Source organism: Plecotus auritus (assembly GCF_963455305.1).
Source record: "Plecotus auritus genome assembly, chromosome: 6".
Classification (NCBI taxonomy): Eukaryota; Metazoa; Chordata; class Mammalia; order Chiroptera; family Vespertilionidae; genus Plecotus; species Plecotus auritus.
The window spans coordinates 144,050,449-144,069,353 of NC_137773.1; the positions used below are offsets into that span (position 1 = coordinate 144,050,449).

General features: G+C 55.1%; 1 protein-coding gene across 5 annotated transcripts in view; it reads left to right on the plus strand.

Annotated features, from left to right (window-relative positions):
• GRIP2 (glutamate receptor interacting protein 2) overlaps window positions 1-18,214 on the plus strand; it is an 81,048-nt gene extending 62,834 nt beyond the window's left edge. For 3 of the 5 annotated variants that reach the window (XM_080672366.1, XM_080672367.1, XM_080672368.1), the window contains exons 13-24: window positions 65-210; window positions 808-888; window positions 3,028-3,094; window positions 3,199-3,344; window positions 4,238-4,382; window positions 6,392-6,531; window positions 7,160-7,339; window positions 8,359-8,533; window positions 10,264-10,369; window positions 13,583-13,726; window positions 14,478-14,624; window positions 15,584-18,208. In XM_080672366.1, the coding sequence (XP_080528492.1) occupies window positions 65-210; window positions 808-888; window positions 3,028-3,094; window positions 3,199-3,344; window positions 4,238-4,382; window positions 6,392-6,531; window positions 7,160-7,339; window positions 8,359-8,533; window positions 10,264-10,369; window positions 13,583-13,726; window positions 14,478-14,624; window positions 15,584-15,742 (1,636 nt within the window). In that variant the 3' untranslated portion in view covers window positions 15,743-18,208. Of the gene's footprint in view, window positions 1-64; window positions 211-807; window positions 889-3,027; window positions 3,095-3,198; window positions 3,345-4,237; window positions 4,383-6,391; window positions 6,532-7,159; window positions 7,340-8,358; window positions 8,534-9,995; window positions 10,370-13,582; window positions 13,727-14,477; window positions 14,625-15,583 lie in introns of all 5 variants that reach the window. The other 2 variants (XR_013960819.1, XR_013960818.1) reach the window with 2 other exon arrangements.
• The last annotated feature ends 691 nt before the right edge of the window (window positions 18,215-18,905 follow it).

Sequence of the window (18,905 nt, forward strand, 5' to 3'; positions counted from 1 at the left end):
CTCACACCTGCACGGTGTGCCAGTGATGGAGCTTCTTTTCTCTGCGGGGCTGCCTGGGGTTCAGGTGTGGGCTGCTGCAGGTGGGGGACCGTGTTCTGTCCATCAACGGCATTGCCACTGAGGATGGGACAATGGAGGAAGCCAACCAGCTGCTGCGGGATGCTGCGCTGGCCCACAAGGTCGTGCTGGAGATCGAGTTCGATGTGGCAGGTGAGTGCGTGCCCCTCGCCTCCTCCTCACGCTTTGGAACCCTCTGCTCCCGCCTCTCTGTGCTGCTCTCGCCTGGTGCACAGGTGCGTGCCTGAGCACTAACTGTGGGAAGGAAGGCACTGGCCGGAGGAAGGAATTCCACGCTCACCAGTGTCAGGGTTGATTTTGCACCAGAACTCAGGTTAGAATTCTGGCCCTGTGATTTGGACAATCTGTGACCTTGGACAGAACACAGTTTCCCCAACTGTGAAATAGTGCCTAGAATCCTTTCGCTACGGGGGATGTTGCTTGCGTTCGATGAGATAAATCACATGAAAACGCCCAGCTAAGGCTCAGGAAATCATCCCTGGATCCAAATTGGGTTGGGCTTGGCTATGGGGAACCCCCAGCCTGCAGGCGTGAGGTCGGGGTTCCAGTCCCGGGTGCCACTCTGACCGGGTGGATTGGTTGTCTTGAACCAATCTGTCAGCTCACGTGCCTCGGTTTTCGCATCTCTCAGGTGTAAGGAGCAGGATGGGGTTGGTCCCTTCCAGCCGGAATGGACGGGAATAGATGTGGGGCCGGGTCTCACCTGGGTCCACATCTGTTTGTGCCCAGAGTCTGTCGTCCCGAGTAGCGGCACCTTCCACGTGAAGCTGCCTAAGAGGCGCGGTGTGGAGCTGGGCATCACCATCAGCTGTGAGTCCCCTTCCCGCTGTACTGTCCCCTCCTGACCGTCCTGCCTGCCCCTGGGAGCCGAGGGAGCCCACCTGCTGGGAGAAAGAATACACCTCCTGGCCCGGGGGCAAGGCTCCGGGGGAGGACCCGCTGACTTGGTTCCCTGCGCCCTGCCCTGCCCCGCTCTAGCCATAAGCAAGTCTGGAGCTTCTCAAAGCCTTAGTCTCCTGTTCTGCTCAAGGGCAGTCTGCAGGCCCTTTGGGTGTCCCCCCGGGGTGAAGTCCCCAGGGCCCAGGAAGCCCTTTGTGACCTGGTCTCCGTGACTTCTGACATTGCCTCCCGCCATCTCCCTGGCCACCCCAGCCACTGCTGGCCTCCGGGCTGTCCCCTGGACAGGCTGTATTCCTCCTGGCCTCGGGCCTTCACACTGCTGCTCCCTCTGCCTCCTTCCCCACCCCCTTCAGGCCTCTGCTCACCTGCCACTTTGGCAAGGCCTTCCCCACCACCTGACTTTAAATTGCACTGCCCTCTGCATGGTCCCTGTCCTTTATTTCCCTCCGCAACACGCTTTATCACCTGACACGCTCCCTTTAAATTGTGTTGATTATCTGTGACCCCCACTAGATTGGCAGCTCTAGGAAGCCAGGGGTCTTGGTCTGTTTTGTTCACTGCTATTTTCCTTCCTGGCACATAGTAGCTACTCAGTGAATTTTCATCAAATGAACGAACAAACGATTAAAGGATGACTTGATGAGTCGAGAAAATGAGGCTGACTGGGGCCTGGGAGTCAGGAGCCTGGCTCAGCCCAGCTCCATCCTGGGGAACCTAAGGGGAAAAAGCTAGGTTGAGGGGCGTGGAGACCCCGCCTACCTAGCCACAGCATCACCACCCGCTGCTGAGGTGGCCTCCTGGCAGGTGTCCACTCTGATGAGAGCAGCACACACATTGGTGGACTGACCACAGGTCAGACAAGGGACGCTGGGACACCATTTCCCAAGGACTGCCTTCTGAGAACAGGTGACCAGTACTGCGTTCCTGTGTGGAATAATCCTCAGCCCCACCCCAGGGCTTGATGGAGGGGCAACTGTCCTGAAAGGTGCTGCTGCAGCTCCTTCCTGCCCCAGGCTGTGCAGTCGATGGAGGTGGGAGTTTAAGCAATCCAGGAGGGGGGAAGCTGCCTCCGGCCCAGGCACCTCTGGGCAGGGCCACCAGGTGCAGTTGCACAGGTTGTACTTGACACAAGGATGCCCATTCAAGGTAGACTTACAATTTTCTTACGTTTTCTCAAGAGTGATTGGAAGGGGCACTTTTGTCTCACGTGCAAAGATGCCATACGGGCTAGGAGGCTGTCCTACCACCTGCTCACTAATGGGAAGACCCATTAGCCCAAATGGATTCTTTTCTCAAGAAAACTAGCCATTCCTGCAACACACATTGCCTTAGGTCCCATTCCCCAGGAAACAGCTGCTCAGACAAGGAGTTACATGTGGGGGCGTTTACCCAGGAGGCCTCTTAAGATCAACACCTGTTGCGATGAGGGAACAGGACTGGGCACCGGGAGACGTTTAGCTGCAATGCAGCAGCAATAGAGGCTCAGCCAATCCCACTGGAGAGCTCTCAGCTGGGGGGCCTTGCCAGTTGTCCTGAGCTGAGGCTGGAACCGGGCCTTTGCATCATCTCCTGGGCCAGTCATTGGATGTAGGCAGCACCAGGAGCGGCATTACCTTGGGTGAGGCTGCTCTCTTGGCCAAAGGGGGTTCCCAGAATGGGATCCTATGGTGAGCCGTCAGTAGCCAGCACTCCCTGCAGGCCATTGTGGAAGAATCATGCAGTTCTGGGTACCGGCCCTGTGCCAGGTGCTGGGAACATAGACACCAGCTACCCGCAAGGAGCTCACAGTTTGCTGGGGGATGGGCAAGAGGGAAAAATGGCTGATGTGGATTGAGCCCCTACTATGTGCCAGGATCCTGCATTATCTAGTTTAATCTCATGATGCCCCTATGAGGTGTGTGGCATCACCCCCATTTTGCAGAGAGGTGAGCTGATCTGCTCATAGCCACCCAACCAGGCAGCAGTGAGAGCAGGGCTTGTGGCCCCAAGTCCATGCCCCAATCCTGGGTCCCCCCGCCCAAGGCTGAGTCATGGCCTCTCTTCCTCCAGCGGCCAGCAGGAAGCGAGGGGAGCCCCTGACCATCTCTGACATCAAGAAAGGCAGTGTAGCACACAGGTAGGGGTGCCCCTGGGCCTGGGGTGGGGTGAGTAGGCAATGGGGGTGGGTAGGGCACTGGCGTGTGCCAGGTTCCATCCTGCCACACACCCCTGCTCATGCAGGACTGGCACCCTCGAGCCAGGGGACAAGCTGCTGGCCATCGACAATATCCGCCTGGACAACTGTGCCATGGAGGACGCCGTGCAGATCCTGCGGCAGTGTGAGGACCTGGTGAAGCTGAAGATCCGGAAGGACGAGGACAACTCTGGTATGGCCCCACCCTGCCCTGCCACCTCTAAAGGTCCCCCAGATCAGCGGTTCCCAGCTTGCAATTCGGGGCTCCCTCTGGCCTAGGAGGGATGGTGGTGGTGCCACCTGAGAGACTCCTTGACTAGACAGATGCAGGGAGGGGCGGCACCACAGACTCCTCACTGTCCCTGGAGCTCTCCAGGGCCCTTGTGAGTCCGTGGGGGTTTGAGTCACCACCTGGATCCCCCATGCCACACACAAAGCCTAGCAGGGGTGGCCCGAGGGAGCAGCTGTGAGAGATGAGTGAGTGGGGTGTGAATGAAGAACGGGATGCACCACTACGTGGGTAGATGTGTGAGTGAATACGCAAACCCTGCCAACTCAGACACAGCTGAGGCCAGATGGTGACATAAGTGAGTGAACTGACAGAAGGTAAGAAAAATGGTACAGGTTGGGAGGCAAAAGGGAAGGGTGAGGGTTGGGCCACTGAAGGGCAAATCCGTTATTCAGAGGGGCAGTCCCCAACTGCTGCCTGGGAAAGAGGGTCTCTTGTGGGCCGATTTTTTTTTTTTTTTAAGAAAAGTTGGAAATCTGGTTGTTTCTTATCATGATTAGCATTATCACAATTATTTTTTTTCTTTTGTGTGGCATGTGAAATCTACTTTTTAAATGTTGGTTCCATGCTTCTGTTCTGTCTTTTTCTAAATGGTGATTGGGGGGAAGAAAGCATTCTGGAGGCAGAAGATGGCCTCCGGGTCCCCCGGTTGTGCCATCTGCAGTCATAGCATGAGTGAATGTGTGAATTAATGGATGAGTGAATGGATGAGTATGAGTGAGTAAGTGCACCAAGGTTTTGGGGGTTAGGGGTACCCAGCTGCTGGATCCTGCCCCTGATGGGTGTCACCCTTGCAGATGAGCAGGAGACCACGGGTGCCATCAGCTACACAGTGGAGTTGAAACGCTACGGGGGCCCCCTGGGCATCACCATCTCAGGCACGGAGGAGCCTTTTGACCCCATTGTCATCTCAGGCCTCACCAAGCGTGGTCTGGCTGAGAGGTGAGCCGGGGCTCTGTAGGGGCACACTCGGTGGGCCAGGGCCAGGACTGGGCTTTGGGATTAGGCAGACTGGATTCTGACCTTTGTTCCAGCATCTATGCTCTGGGGGACATGGGGCCTGCCCCTTCCCTCTCTGAGCCTCATTTCCACAGTCGGGCCAGCGCCCTGCAGACCTCCCAGCTCCAGATCAGTGCTGGATAATGTGCTGGTCCCTCTGCTCCCTCCCTTGCTGGGCAATCAGCACTGTGAGCCTTCATAGTACAGGGGCCGTGCCCAGTAACCTGGGTCCCAGCACAGCCTGGGACTTTTCCTGGCACATAGAGGCCTGCCCCTGCTATCCTCTCCCCTGGAAAGTGTCCCCAAAACTGTGGCAGCTAGAAGGGTGGATGTCCCAGGTTCTTTGGTTGGTTGGGGGAGCAGATAGATCTGGGACCCAGAGGTGGAAGGGGCCCCACAGGATTCATAGATCGGCCACACCAGTGTGGGTGAGAGGGTGCATTCTCCCTTCAGCTGTGCAGCGAGCTCCCAGCACTGAGAAGAGCTGGCTGTGAATGGGGAGCCTGACCAGGCTGGAGGGGCACGATGGGTCCCTGGAGGACACAGTGCAGGAGGGGCCACACAAAGAGAGGGTGCAGCAGAAGGATGGGAGGGATTCTGGAGCTGAGGCTCCGCTGGACAGCTCCCTGTGGTGTCCCCGCTCCTCAAGCGCCCCCTGCTGGCCCTCTGGTAGACTGCAGAGGCCAGTGTGGACCATTCTGACCTCAAATGGCTTCACTCCCACGTTTTCTGGGTACCTACAGTGTGCCAGCCCGTTCTGGGTGCCTGGGGACTGGGGACTGGGACGCAACACACAATTCCCTCTGCCTTCATTGGGCTGATCTAGCTTGCTGTCCAACTGCAATATAATGCAAGCCACCAATTTATTTATAAGCTTTCTAGTAGCCACATTAGAAAAGCAAAAAGGAACAAAATGAATCTTAAAATATCCCAACATGTAATCAACATACAAATTATTAACAAAATATTTTACATTTGTTCATACCACATCTTCAGAGTCTGGTGTGTATTTTACACTTTCAGCACATCTCATTTCAGGCCAGCACATTTCAGGGGCCTGGTAGCCACCCGTGGCTGGTGGTACAGCTCGAACCTCCCTCCCCGAATCTGCCGTTCCCTGCCTCACTCACTCCCCAGGCCCCAGGGGAGCTTGCTGGGCAAAGCTGAAGATAAGGGCACTGCGGGATGGACCCGCTGTGAGCTCCCACCTTGGGGGAGGGAACATCTAAATATGGGATTTTAGACTCCCGCCCCAATCCTCTATCTCTTTTTCCCCTACCTGGGTCAAGTGCATCCTCAGCAGATGCTTAACTTCTCTCCCCACCCTCAGTCCTGGCTGCTCCTTAGAATCGCCTTCCCCCGCCCCAGCCCTATAGATTTAATTGTTTGGGGTGGGGCCCAGCATCTGCATTTTAAAACAGTTCCTCAGGTTATTCTAATAGTATCTGGGCAGAAAACCATTGGGCCCTGGGATCATTCTTTATGTGGGGAAACTGAGGCCCAGGGAGAGGGAACAGCTACCCATGTATTTCAGCTGGATGGAAACATTAACCCATTCTACTCATCCATCCTTCAATATTAATTTGATAAAATATGTATTATCACCCCTATTTTATAGAGGCGGGAACTGAGGGAAGTTAATAAACTAGCCCAAGATCATGTAGCTAGAATTTGGCAGCTAGTTTGTGGGATTCAAACCATGCTCAAAACTCATGCTTGACATGGGTTCTAGAACCTAACTTCAGAGTTAGGCAGAATAATCCCTTCCCAGACGCTAGACTTTATACTTCTGTTAATGCAACTCACAATCACACTTGCTGACTTTTTGCAGCTAGGTTTCCCTGAGGCCAGCCAGGCATGTGCCTTGGGGCTCCTGGTTTTCCCAGGGCATCTCCTCACTCTGAAACCCTGAGTGTCTAACTCTAATCCTCTGCCCTGTGCCTCCTCCCCAGGACTGGCGCGATCCACGTTGGCGACCGTATCTTGGCCATCAACAGCGTTAGCCTCAAGGGCCGGCCACTGAGTGAGGCCATCCACCTCCTGCAGGTGGCTGGTGAGACCGTCACACTGAAGATCAAGAAGCAGCTGGACGGTGAGCCTCACCTTACTCCCTGGGACCACTCAGCCCATTTAAGAAGGGGGGGCTCTGTGCCTCTGGGCCAGGCTTTGTGTACCCCATCTCACCGAATCCTTGCTGGCCCCTATGGAGGTGGGAGGATACCTGAGACATTGAGGAGACAAGACTCAGAAAGCGGAGAGGTGGGCCCAAGGTCACACAGCCGGTGTGGGGCAGAATCTGGGTCTGAACCCTGTTCTTCATCACCTCCTGCCTCTTAAGACTGCTTGTTGCACCTTGTGGTCATAACCTGTGCATTCCTCAGCTTCCCCTGAATTTGTCCCGTGTGTCTTGGCAGGAGTACCGTGGAAGGAGCCTGAGCTTTGGGGTCTTCCTTCTAATCTGGGTTCCACTGTTGCTCCCTATGTGACCTTGAGCATGTTTTTCAGCTTCCCTGAGCCGCAGTGTTCCCATCTGTGAAATGGGTTTGCCTATCAGTGTGGCACCTCCCACTTGTCAGACTGCCCAGCAGCAGGCTAAGGGGGCTCAGTGCCTGTAAATTCCCAAACCAGACTCCAGTGGGGAAACTGAGGCTTTCTGAGCATCTCTGTATCTCCTAGGTCAGCGGCCAGCGGCAGTGATCTCCCCTCCCTTTTCCTCCTAGGCCCACTCGCACCTCATAAGTCAGGCAGCTTCAGCGAGCCCAGTGATGCGGATGAAGACCCGCCAGAGGCACTTAAAGGAGGACAGCTGACAGCCCGGTTCTCGCCCGCTGTGCCGAGTGTGGACAGCGCCTTGGAGTCCTGGGACAGCTCGGCCACAGAGAGCGGCTTTGGGGGCCCAGGTAGCACCTCGGGGCCCTTGGACAAGCAACACGCTCTCTCTGGGGCCCCCCAACTGCCAAGCCTCTGCAGGGCTTGTCCCTGGGCCAAGTCCTCCTTATTCCGCTCCTCGCTCCATCCTAGGGACACGTTCCCTGAAGGCAGATCCGATTGGGCCCCAGCCAATCTCAGGTCCCTCACTCCGCAGGTCACGGACACAGGCCTTCACACACCTTTTGGTTAGCTTCCACAGCACCCTACTCTGAGGTTCGAGACCACACGCGTCTTACTCCTGCTGTCTCTCTCCTCCTAGCCTGAGGCCAGCACAGCAGGTGCTCAGTCAGTGTTCATTGCGCCCAGGTGAAGATGGGAAGGCAGGAAGCCCTTTCCCACCCCATCCTACACCATCCAGCCTGAGGTGGAGACCTCCGGGTGCCCTCCCAGGACACGGATGCCCCTGTCCATCTATGTTGAGGCCCATGGGTGGCCTTGGGAGGGACAGGGAGCATTTGAGTCCGGTGCTTGGCCTTCTGGTTTCTGTGACCGAGAGCCACAGGGACTCCCTGAAGCCCAGCTCAGGGAACTAGTGGAGTGATGCCTCAGGGTGGCCTCGGGTGGCTCCCAGCCCTGGTCCTCACTCTCTGGGTCTTGGCTTTCCCATCTCGAGCACTTGGTCAGCATCTGTCAGCTCAACCCCAGGCAGGACCTTCAGAGCTCTCGCAGGCAGGGAGAGAAGGATGGTCAAAATACTGAACCTCCTCTCTCCTCTCAGCAGGGGGTCAGCCCAGCCCAGCCCCGTGGAGCTGGGGCAGGGTCCTGGAGCCCCAGGCATTAACTCCTCAGCCAGATGATTGGGAAAGTCACGTGTTTCTCAGATAGGGACCTGGGTGGCAGGAGCCCTCAGGACACGCTGGGTATCATGCTGGCCCAGAGAGGGCGCAGACATATTCAGGGTCACCCAGCGCTGTTAGGAGTGGGTTGGGAAGGAGGGCACACGAAGGCCACAGAGAGGGTGCAGGCATCCCCTGTCTCCACCTGCCAGGTTCCTACACTCCACAGACGACAGCCCGGGGTGTGAATCCCCAGGAGTGGCAGCGCAGCCGGCTGAGAAGCAGCCCCCCACCCACCGAGCCCCGGAGGACAAGCTACACTCCAGCCCCTGCTGACAAGAGCTTCCCTGAGGAGGAGGAAGAGGAGGATTGGGAGCCACCAACTAGGTCTGTGGTGGGACTGCCATGAGGAAGGAGACAGTCCTGGTCTCGTGGCCAGGATGGTGAGGGTAGGGGTCCCTGTGCCGTAGTGTGGAGGCAATGGAAGAGTCTGGTCTGCCAGAGAAGAAACCATCGAGCGGACTATCTCAGCCAGGCCGAGGTGGCAGGAGGAGCAGGCAGGGTGGAGGGCACAGCACGGGCAAAGGTGGGGAGGTGGGAAGCAGCCTGGTTTGCCCTTCCCAAGTCTGGGAGTCTCTAGCAGCAGACTCAGAACTCAAACGCAGATCCTCCTGACTTAGCCCAGTGGCCTCCGGCAAGGGCCCTTTGGGTCATGGGCACCAGCCCTGGGGCGTGGGTATGGTGGTTTTTGTAATGTTGGCTTCAGAGATCTCAGCCTCTCCCTCGAAGGAGGAGGCGCCTGCAGAGAGCTGGCCCTGTGGAGGAATGCTGGCCACCCCCTGCCCATGTCCATGCTGTTGGTTAGGCAGTTCCTTCTGCCCAAAACACCTTTCCCCTCCTCTCCTGGCCAACACCTACTCATCCCTCAAAACCCAGCTCAAATTTCCCCGCCTCTGGAATGCTTGACTTTCTCAGGCAGATGACATTCTTCCCTCTGCTGGTCCTCACAGCTGCTCGCCTGAGCCTCCGAGTGGCACTAGCCACCTGTGTCTACCTGGTTAATTTCCTGGCTCTTCCGCGTCCCTTCTACGTGGCACCCCTCGCTCCGTGCCTAGCACCCAGTAGGTGCTCATACACACTTTGTGACTGAATCCTCAGCTCCCTGAGAACAGGGGCCCTGCCTGATTCACCTCCATAGGCCAATTGTTTGTACAATTGACTTAAATGGAGAGAATGTCCTTCAGCCTTGGTCTTCTCATCTTTAAAATGGGAAGGGAAGGAGGCAGCTATTTGCTTTATTGCCCCTGAGGCTCCCTAGTCTCGATCCCAATAATTACAGGCTGTTGTTGTTCCTTGTGATTAAGCCCCTATCCCAGTGGTCGGCAAACTCAGTCAACAGAACGGCAAACCGCGGCTTGTGAGCCGCATGTGGCTCGCGAGCCGCAGTTTGCCGACTACTGCCCTAGAGGAAAGCCTGTGTGCCTGTGGAAGAGAGGAAGCGCTTTGAAACCGCAGCATACCCTATAAAAGGCCAGGACTTGGTGCATGGCCGATGGCTTTGTGAACTCTGGAATGTGTGACTTAGCACCTTTCTAATGAGACTCGATTTTAGAGCTGATAATGGGCTCATACAGCCTGTGATGGACGTTATGGGATGGTCTCAGCCCCTCCCCCAGCACAAATACTCCCTCCTCTCCATCCATCCGTGTCCTTGCTGGCTCCAGCTCTGTCCCTGTCACTGTCCTATGGTGCCATGTGTCTGGGTGGGGCCAGAAGCCGTCCTCTGGGGCTACACCATGGATCTCCTCTTTGTCTGTCTGTCTGTCCTTCCGTCTGTCTCTCTTCCCAGGCATCCTGTGTCACTGCTCTCCACCCCGTCTCATCTGCCCCTGTTCTAAGACCGGCAGTCTTGGCCGCCCCTAGCTGCGTCTTCCCCCCATTCCGTGTCACCTACCACTGCCCCGGGGCCCCAGCACTGCCACCGAGGATGCCCGCCTGCCCACCCTCTGGCCCCTCGAGCCCAACGCTGATGGCCATTTAGAAGACTCCTCAGGCCCCAGCCTGCCTGCCTGCCCACCTGCCTACCAGGAGTTGACACTCTGGTTCCTACGTTACAGCCCAGCCCCCGGCCCTGCCCACAAGGAGGGCTTCTGGCGCGTGTTTGGGGAAGCCCTCGAAGACCTGGAGTCGTGTGGTCAGTCAGAGCTGCTGAGGGAACTGGAGGTAGGCCACCTGCCCTGCTGGCCTGTGTGGGGGCATCTGCATCTGGGCACACTGGTGTGCGTGCCTTTGGGAGGCAAGCATGTTGATGGGATTGTGCTCACGTGTAACGTGTATGTGTGCACTCACCTAGCACCCTCTGTGTAAAGGTATCTTCACACATGTGCAGACTGTGCATGGACATGTGTGCAAGTGTGACTGAGAGCATTGTGGTTGGCACAGCAGGGGGTGTGCACATGTGAGCATGTCTGGCATCATCGCGTGTGCACTGGGACCATGTGTGTGTGCCTACATGTGAGCATGCTCATGCATGCACAGGTGCTGAGTGTCTTTTCACACCATGTGTGTCTGAGTGTGCACATTTGGATGCATAGGAACAGTTTGGTGTTTGTGTGTGCATGTGCCATATGTGGCCGTGGTTGTGGGCATGCCCTGTGGAAGCGTGTGGATGTCGACATCATTTACAGCACCGGCAATGAAGAGCCGGAGGAGTTGAGAGGCGAAGGCAGCTTGGCATGAGGTCAGCACTGCCCACGATGGAGCGGGCGGCCCGGGAGACCTAGGGCAGACCTGACGGGATCACTCCTGAAGCTCCGTCAGACGCGGAGAGCAGTCCATCTTTCCTCTGTGCTGTGTTCTAGTTGCTTCCTTTAATCTGTCCTCCAATTCACTCATGTTCTCCTGGTTGTATTTAATCTACTGTTTAGCCCATTTTGTAAATACTGTATTTCAACTTCCACATCTTTTATTTATTTATTTTCTCATTATTTTTCAACTCTTCCCAGTCTTTTTTCTTAATGTCTCATCTTCTTATTCTTTCTGCGTACTTTAAGCGGACTTATTTTAAAGTTTCTTTAGATGTTTTCCCCCCTACCCCCCCCCCCCCCCCGGCCCCAGATCGCTGGGTGCAGGTTCATTCGTCTGTTGTGTTGTGAGCAGGTGAACTTGGTGTTTCATTGTTGCGCTTACTTTCAGCGGTGATTACTCCTGGAGGCACCCCGCACGTGCTGTGTTGTTGAAGCACCTCTGAGGTCTTTGCAGTGGCTTTTGAACTTCATCAGTTCCAGACCAGTTTTTCATTCGTTGCTCAGCGTGGTGTTTCTGTCACACTGTTCATGGAAGGCGGGTTCTGGCTCATGCTTAGACAGTGGTCACTGGAAGCTGCTGGTTTCTCTTGCTCACACATGGTTTCCCAGCCCACAGACCTGGTGGTTCCTTGCCGAACCCCTGAGCTGGCAGGCAGACATCTCTAGTCCCCATTCAGGCATGGCACTCCCCCAGCTCTCTGCTCTTCCCCGAATGGGCACCCCAGCTCCTAACTGCACATCTGGTTCCATAGGCCAAATGGTTCTACTCTTGCTCATGTCTGTCTCTATTTAATTTTTTTTAATTTGAAAGTGTTTATTTTAAATTTTTTATTTTTAATTTACCATAAGATGTGGAGGGAGATGCGAGCTTTCTGTATCAGCTCAGTCGGCATTTTAATTGGAAGTCCTAGAATTCTACAATTCTAGGGGTCCAAGAGTGTGTGGTATACCCTGCTTTCACTGTTTAATGATTCTATTACCCCAAGATTCTGAGTCTCTGGTCTTTCTGTTTGGACCCTGGCTCTCCAGGCAGGTGAGGACCAGCTGTAAGAATTGAAAAAGGTGCCTCTATGCCTCTTAATTCAGTATCCTCTCCTGTCCTCCTCTCTTCCTCCCCACCCCGCCTCAACCCTTTGGCCCCGATTGGTCCTTAGGGGACCTCTAAAAGACCAAACCCCCAGCCCCAATGTCAGAGAGAACCTTGTATCAATAGTGGAAACTCAGAGCCTCGCCGGCGTGGCTCAGTGGTTGAGCGTCGACCTAGGAACCGGGTCATAGGTCAATTCCTGGTCAGGACACATGCCCAAGGTGCCGACTCGATCCCCAGTAGGGGGTGTGCAGGAGGTAGCCAGTCAATGATTCTCTCTCATTGATGTTTCTCCTTTCCACTCTGAAATCAATAAAAATATATATATATATCAACAGTGGAAACTCAGATACTGTGATGGGCAGGAGAGAAGTTTCTAGGCTGGGCAGATACCCTTGAAATTGTGCCTAGGAAATTATAATATCACGAGTAAGAAGTACATCCTCCCCTCCCACCAACCCCAAAAGCGCCCCCCTACTCCCACCTGTGGATTTCCTAGTCTGAATATGAATAAATTGCGCCCAGGGTCACAAACTTGAGGCTCTCACTTAGGAGTACAGCATTTCTGACTGCTCAGCCTTCCCAGAGCTCACCTTGGCTTCACCCCTGACACGTGTCCTATGTCTGCTCCTTTTGTCCTTCCCCACTGTCCCCATCCCTGTCCAGACCACAGCCATCTTTTGCTTGGACAACTGCATGGTCCCTCGCAGGTCTCCCCCCTGGCTTCCACACCTCCGCTATAGTCCAGTCTCCACCCAGCAGCTGGAAGATGCTACTAAGTCCACAGATCTGATCCTGTCCCCCACCCCCTGCACAGACCCTTCAGAGTGTCCCATTGCCTTTGGGATAAAGTTAATGTTTCTCACTGTAGTCCCAGGGGCGCGTGGGATCAAGCCCTCACCTGCCAGCCTCACTCCATGCACCTCCTCCAGCCTTCTTCTAGATTCCCACGATAGGGCCCTTGCCCAGGCTGTTGCCTCTCCTGCCAGGCACTCTCTCCCTCTCCACCCCCTTTCTAGCTCATCTTTTAGATCTCAGCTCCGGATGCTTCCCTGACCTCTCACACTGGACCAGATTCATTGTCCTCACCTTCCATGTACCAGGCCTCTGTGACTGTTTACTACCGGGTGTAACTTTATTTTATTTTTTATTTTTTGCAATTAACAAGGTAACAGAGTGGTAAGACCCTCGACTTTGGAGCCAGACTCTGAGTTCAAATCTTAGTCTCTCTAAGCCTCAGTTTCCTCATCTGTAAAGTGGAGAAAAAGAATGGCGTTTGCTGGTCTTGTAATACCGTAGAGAGTAAAACGAGGTCTATGTATGAGGTGCTTAGATCTGAGCCCAGCGCAGAGTTAGAGCTAAGTCAGCGCCAAGGATGCTTATTCTGATTGCTGGTGTGAGTGACCCATCGTGAGAGACCGGGAGGCAGCACCGCGTCGATGCTCCTCACCTTTGCGACCTTGAAGGATGACACATAGTAGGTGTCCAAAGATGTGACTGAGAACAGAGTGCGTGTCTGAGTGAAGGGTTGTGTCCTCACAGGCATCCATCATGACGGGCACCGTGCCGAGCGTGGCCCTCGAGGGCAGGCCTGGCCACCGGCCCTGGCGGAGGGGCCGGGAGGTACGCCCTTCCCCGGAAGAGATGCAGGAGCTGCTGCTGCCAACACCCTTGGAAATGCACAAGGTGGGTGTTGGGGCGGGGAGCGGCACAGGAGGCCTGGGCGTGTGTCCTGGTGCCACAAGGGCTGGCCCTGGGCTCCAGATGGGCCCGCTTCTCTTCCGGCTTCATTCCTCCACCATGAAATGGGGATTTTGTATTGGTTTCTCAAAACTCCCGTCACACACACCCACACACACACACACACACACACACACCTGTGATGCACACTGGGCTATTCTTAATATTTTCCTTTAAGTAGACTCACTTTTCTCAATGTAAGTTATTGTGTGTATAGGCTTCTATGTATTATGTGTATATATTTATTACTACCTTAAATAAAGAGCCAGCATTTTTGCCATCTATAGGTTACTATATAGAAAAAATAACAGAGGAGAAAGAAAACCTCTCCCCTGATAGCCCTCAGAAACCCCTGAGCCTGAAGCCAGCTCTTAGGTAAATTGGGAGATGAGCAAGTGTTAGGGGTGTGAAAACACGTGGGCACCCACTGAGACCTTCTCCGGGGAAGGAAGAGGATTGAGAGAACTGAAAAGGAACTCCCTTTCTAAGGGCCTCTTGTGATGGAGAGCTTTGACCTGGGGCCTGGGGTCTGCTGAGTGCAGAAGGGCCCCGGTAATAAGGTGAGGGGAGTGCCTCTGGGCGAGGGGGCGGGGACTGCATCCCAGAGACACTGAACGCCAGACCAAGGATTCCGGCTGCTGTGGGAAGATGGGGACAGGGCTCAACTCCAGGGACCTCCTCTTCCTTCTGCTCCCAGGTGACCCTGTACAAGGACCCCACGAGGAATGACTTTGGTTTCAGCGTCTCAGACGGCCTCCTGGAGAAGGGTGTCTATGTCCACACCGTACGCCCTGAGGGGCCCGCCCAGCGTGGGGGCCTCCAGCCCTTCGACAGGGTCCTCCAGGTAATGCTGCAGCAGGGCACCTCCGGGGAGTGGTCTTTCCTAGCCCTGGGCTGGGGAAAGAGTCCCCACTTCCACCCTGGCTGAGTGGCCTTGGGCAGGTCACCTCCCCTCTGAGCCCCAGCCCCTTCGTCTGTGAAAAGGGAATGACGGCACCAGTCGTATTAGTCAGGTTAGGCTCAGTTATGTTGCTGTAACTAGCAACCCTGTACCATAGGGTTAACACACAGAACAGTTGTTAATTGCTTACACCACGTGTCCACTGTGGACTGCCTTAGCCTTGCTCCGCCTGGGCTGGCGGAGACTCCACCTTCTTGTCGTTGCCTCAGACTCCACAGCAGAGGAAACCTGGCTGGAAAATGGCATATGGGATTTTTTCTGCCTTTACCTATCACTCCCCTTCACGGCCTATTGGCCAGAATTAGTCACGTGACCTCACCAACTGCAAGGGAGACTGGGAAATGTAGATGAGCAGATGGAAAGTTATGGGCATCCTGGCCCAGCCACCTGGGCTGCCTTTCCCATGCCCCAGCTACTTTTGTTCCCTGGGTGTGACTTCTGCCACATTTGTGCTAAATTTATTGAATATATGTTTTCTCTAAATTGATGACGTTTTTTTTCAAGTTAAATTGATTTTAAAAGGAAACTTTTCAACTCAGTTAGGAATGCAAACCTAACACCGTTTGCTGGAAATAGAAGGCCAGTGTAAAATACAAATGGACTAGAAGCAGGGCATGGCCACACAGTTCTAGGCAGGAGGCCAATGTGCTCTTTCATGACACAAAGGCGTCAGGGGTGCGAAGGGTGTGCCGGCACCTCCCTGGGACTTTCCCTTTGATTAAACTCACCAGAAGGATTGAAAGTTAAATGAAGAATGCTTTCCCCTAGTGGGTGTTCTAGATTTTTCCTTCAGCCCAGGCCAGGCTGATGCCAGTCTGTCCTCTGGGCTGTGCACCGTGCAGGTCAACCACGTTCGCACGCGAGACTTCGACTGCTGCCTGGCGGTGCCGCTCCTGGCCGAGGCGGGTGATGTGCTGCAGCTGGTCATCAGCCGCAACCCGCTGGCACAGAGCAGCCGGACCCCGCGAGCACCCGGCCCCAGCAGCCCCCAGATGCTCTGAAGTCGGCGTGGTTGACACCCAAGGGGCACTTCGGCTGATCCTGGCTCCCAGACCTGTAGCTGGGCTGGAAAAGTGGCCACCCACATGTCCATCTGTCCATCTGGCAGGCTCTGAGCCACGGACAGGACCTTGTCTCTGTTCTCCGGTTCTGTGGAACTGGGGTGCCAGGCAGTGAGGTCTCTGCCCCAATTGGAGTGGCATCTAGGTCTTTCTCCATGTTGGGTCTCCAAGATGCCCAGAGGTGCCTGGCCTAACAGAGACAGGCTGCTCAGCTGGGAGAAGAGGGGCCTGGAGGTGGCCTCGGGTCCCTACAGAGCTTCCTCAGACAGGCGTCTGATGTGGGCAAAGCCTAGCTCAGCGTCGGGAGCACTTTCTCCCAGCAGAGCTACGGAGCTGGAATGAGCTGCCACGGAGGAGTGAGCTCCGTCACAGGAGGTGAGCAGGCAGGGGCTGGACACCCCAGTGGGGTTGTTGACCGAGGTGTGAGGCATCCCAGTGGTGCACCCACATGTACTCAGAGGGTTAGTTTCCTGACAGGGGAGCAATCGGGGTGAGGCTGGGGGGCCACTTCCACTGGAGAGCTGTCGCCAGGAAGGATGCTGCTTGGATAGCAGCCTACCTCCTTCTCCAGGAGTCTGGGTTTGGGGCTTGCTGGTTCTGAGTCTCTGATTCTCAGTGTCCCCTCTTAGAAGGTTCTGAGCTGGGACGTCTGGAATCCAGGAAGCATCAGCCCTTTGATAGGAAAGTTGGGGTTTGTTTCATTATGGCGTCTCTGATCTAAAGCTTCTGAGATTTGAGGCTGGGGTACTGGACCCGCTGGGCAGCTCAGTGTCTGGCTTTGGGCTCTCAGCCCCTCCTGCTTCTTTTGTAGGACATGTGGCCACTAACCCATCTGCGTAGGCCCCTCGGAGCCCAGGCTCCTCCATGTGGAGGGAGTCATTTGGGATAAAACGGGGGCTCCATTCACCTGCCATTCAGTGAAGGTAGGAAGCCATGGAAACATGACACGTAAGCTGGTGCAACTACTCCCCAGTGTCCAATGCAGGGGAGAAGGAGGAGGGAGCAGCACAGAGACCGAGAGACAGACAGACAGGAGAGAGAGAGGCTGGAGAGGTGGCCATGCTCTCTCACACTCAATGGTGACAATGCCCAAAGTGGTCATTCAAGGAAGTTTCTTCCCACTTGAAACCTGGAAGCACCAGCATCTCTTAAAATTGCTTTCCTCATTTCCACAGACCAGAAACCCTTTTGATTTTGAGAAGGGCCTAGGGCTTCTACCTGGTGGTCTGGGTGTGGCCCCTGGGATGGAGGTGGGCAGGCAGGATGCAGCCAGGTCTGGGGCTTTGCTTTGTCCCCACCCAGCTCTTGATGGGGGGTCTCAAAAAAATGGGGCACCCACTCTCACCTGCACCCTCCTTCACTTCAGTCCCCGCTTGGCCCAAAAAACGTTCTTCCACTCAAGGGACCAGATCAGGAGTCAAAAGGCCAGTTCCTCCCCCCGACCACACCCCCCAACTGCTCGGTTGTTGTGTGACCCCCTGTGATACTGATGCCCCCCTCTGGACAATCAAGGGGTGGACAGTGTCTGAGCAGGTTCGGGCCTCCCTGTCCACTGTGGCCCCCTCAGCACCCTGCCCACACTCTCCCTAAGGGCCTGCCTCCCTGGAGAGCCCTTTATGCCCTGGCTGGACTGCCCAGTGCCTCTACTATGTTGGATGTCTGTGTGAACACCCACCCCCGAGTAAAAGGCACTGCCCACCCATTACAGGGGCACCAAGCAAAAGCCAAGAACCCTCAGCTTGGGGTGAGGGTACAGCAGAGACAAAGCCACTTGCAGCTTCAACTGTGTGACTTCAGGAAAGTGGCTCAGCCTCTCTGGGCCTCTGTCATTTGACAGAGTCGGACAGAACACACTCCCAGGGCCTTTGACTTGGGAACGCTGCACTGGACTGCAGGCGAGGGAAGATGCACCCTAACCCTGACCAGTGCTCCCCTTCCTCCTGGGGCTGGGCCTCTGCCATCCCCCTTCCCCGTCCACGTATGCAACGAGACCTGAGGCTCGGCGGGTGGACTCCTCGCTGTGGCCGGCCTTCTCATATGCAATATTTCCTCTGGCTTCTCATGGGGATGTTCATCCCAGACCTGACGTTTCCTGACACCCGTCCCGGTGAGCGTCCTGCCTGCCTATGCATTTTGGGTACAGTCCTTGCAACATGCCCCTTCTACCCCTAAAAGCTGTATTTTTCTCTGGCTGAGATGAGAGCATATTCCTTGTAAAGTATTTTTCTACATGGGTTTCTTAGGGCTCTCGGGAAGCACTACAAGCCAAGGGGCTGCACCACAAAGGCCATTTGGGGTGAATGCACCCCGTGTCAATCTGTCTGTCCCACCAGGGGCTGCAGTGACTTGGGAGTTGGGGGTGGGGTGCTGTTGGGATGATTTGCATTTTTTTAAATAAAATAATGTAAGTGCACCTGGAGTGGGTGTCTACTTTTTTTTAAAATCATAGGCTGGCAAGTCAGCTTCTGTTTGGATCTTGTGACATCTCACCTGCTTTTGATTAACTCATTATCATCCATTCAAAAAAATCTTTGTGTACTATGCATCGTTCTAGCCCCCGGGGGAAAAAACAAGCACAAGCAAGATGAGGTCCTGTCTGCATAGAACTTATATTCTAGCAAAAGACAGACAATTGACAAGTGAAAATATCGTAATTTTTTCAGGAATAAAAAGCAATGAAAACAAAACAGTAAGGGGGATAGTGACTGGGGTGGGGGACCTCTAGCTCAGGGGATCAGGAAGGGCTTTGATGAAGAGGTGACTTTTGTGCCAAGACCTGAAGGACATGAGTCAGCCCTGTGGAAACATGGAGGAAGCATATCCCAGGCAGAGGGCACAGCAGGTGCAAGGCCCTGAGTTGGGAATGAGCTTGATGGTTTTAAGGAAGAGAAAGGAGACACAGAGCGACTGGGGTTAGAGACTAGACTGGAGGTCGAGGAGCCCAGTCATGTAGGGACTATGGATTTTATTGTCTTTGCAGGAGCAAGCCACTGAGGCAAGTGATTGACGGGTCTGTTGCCTGGGTCAGGGAGGGGCCCGGAGGGTAGCCTGGGTCCCACTGGAGGAGCCACAGCTCTGTGTGGACAGAGGAGGAGCTTCTTCC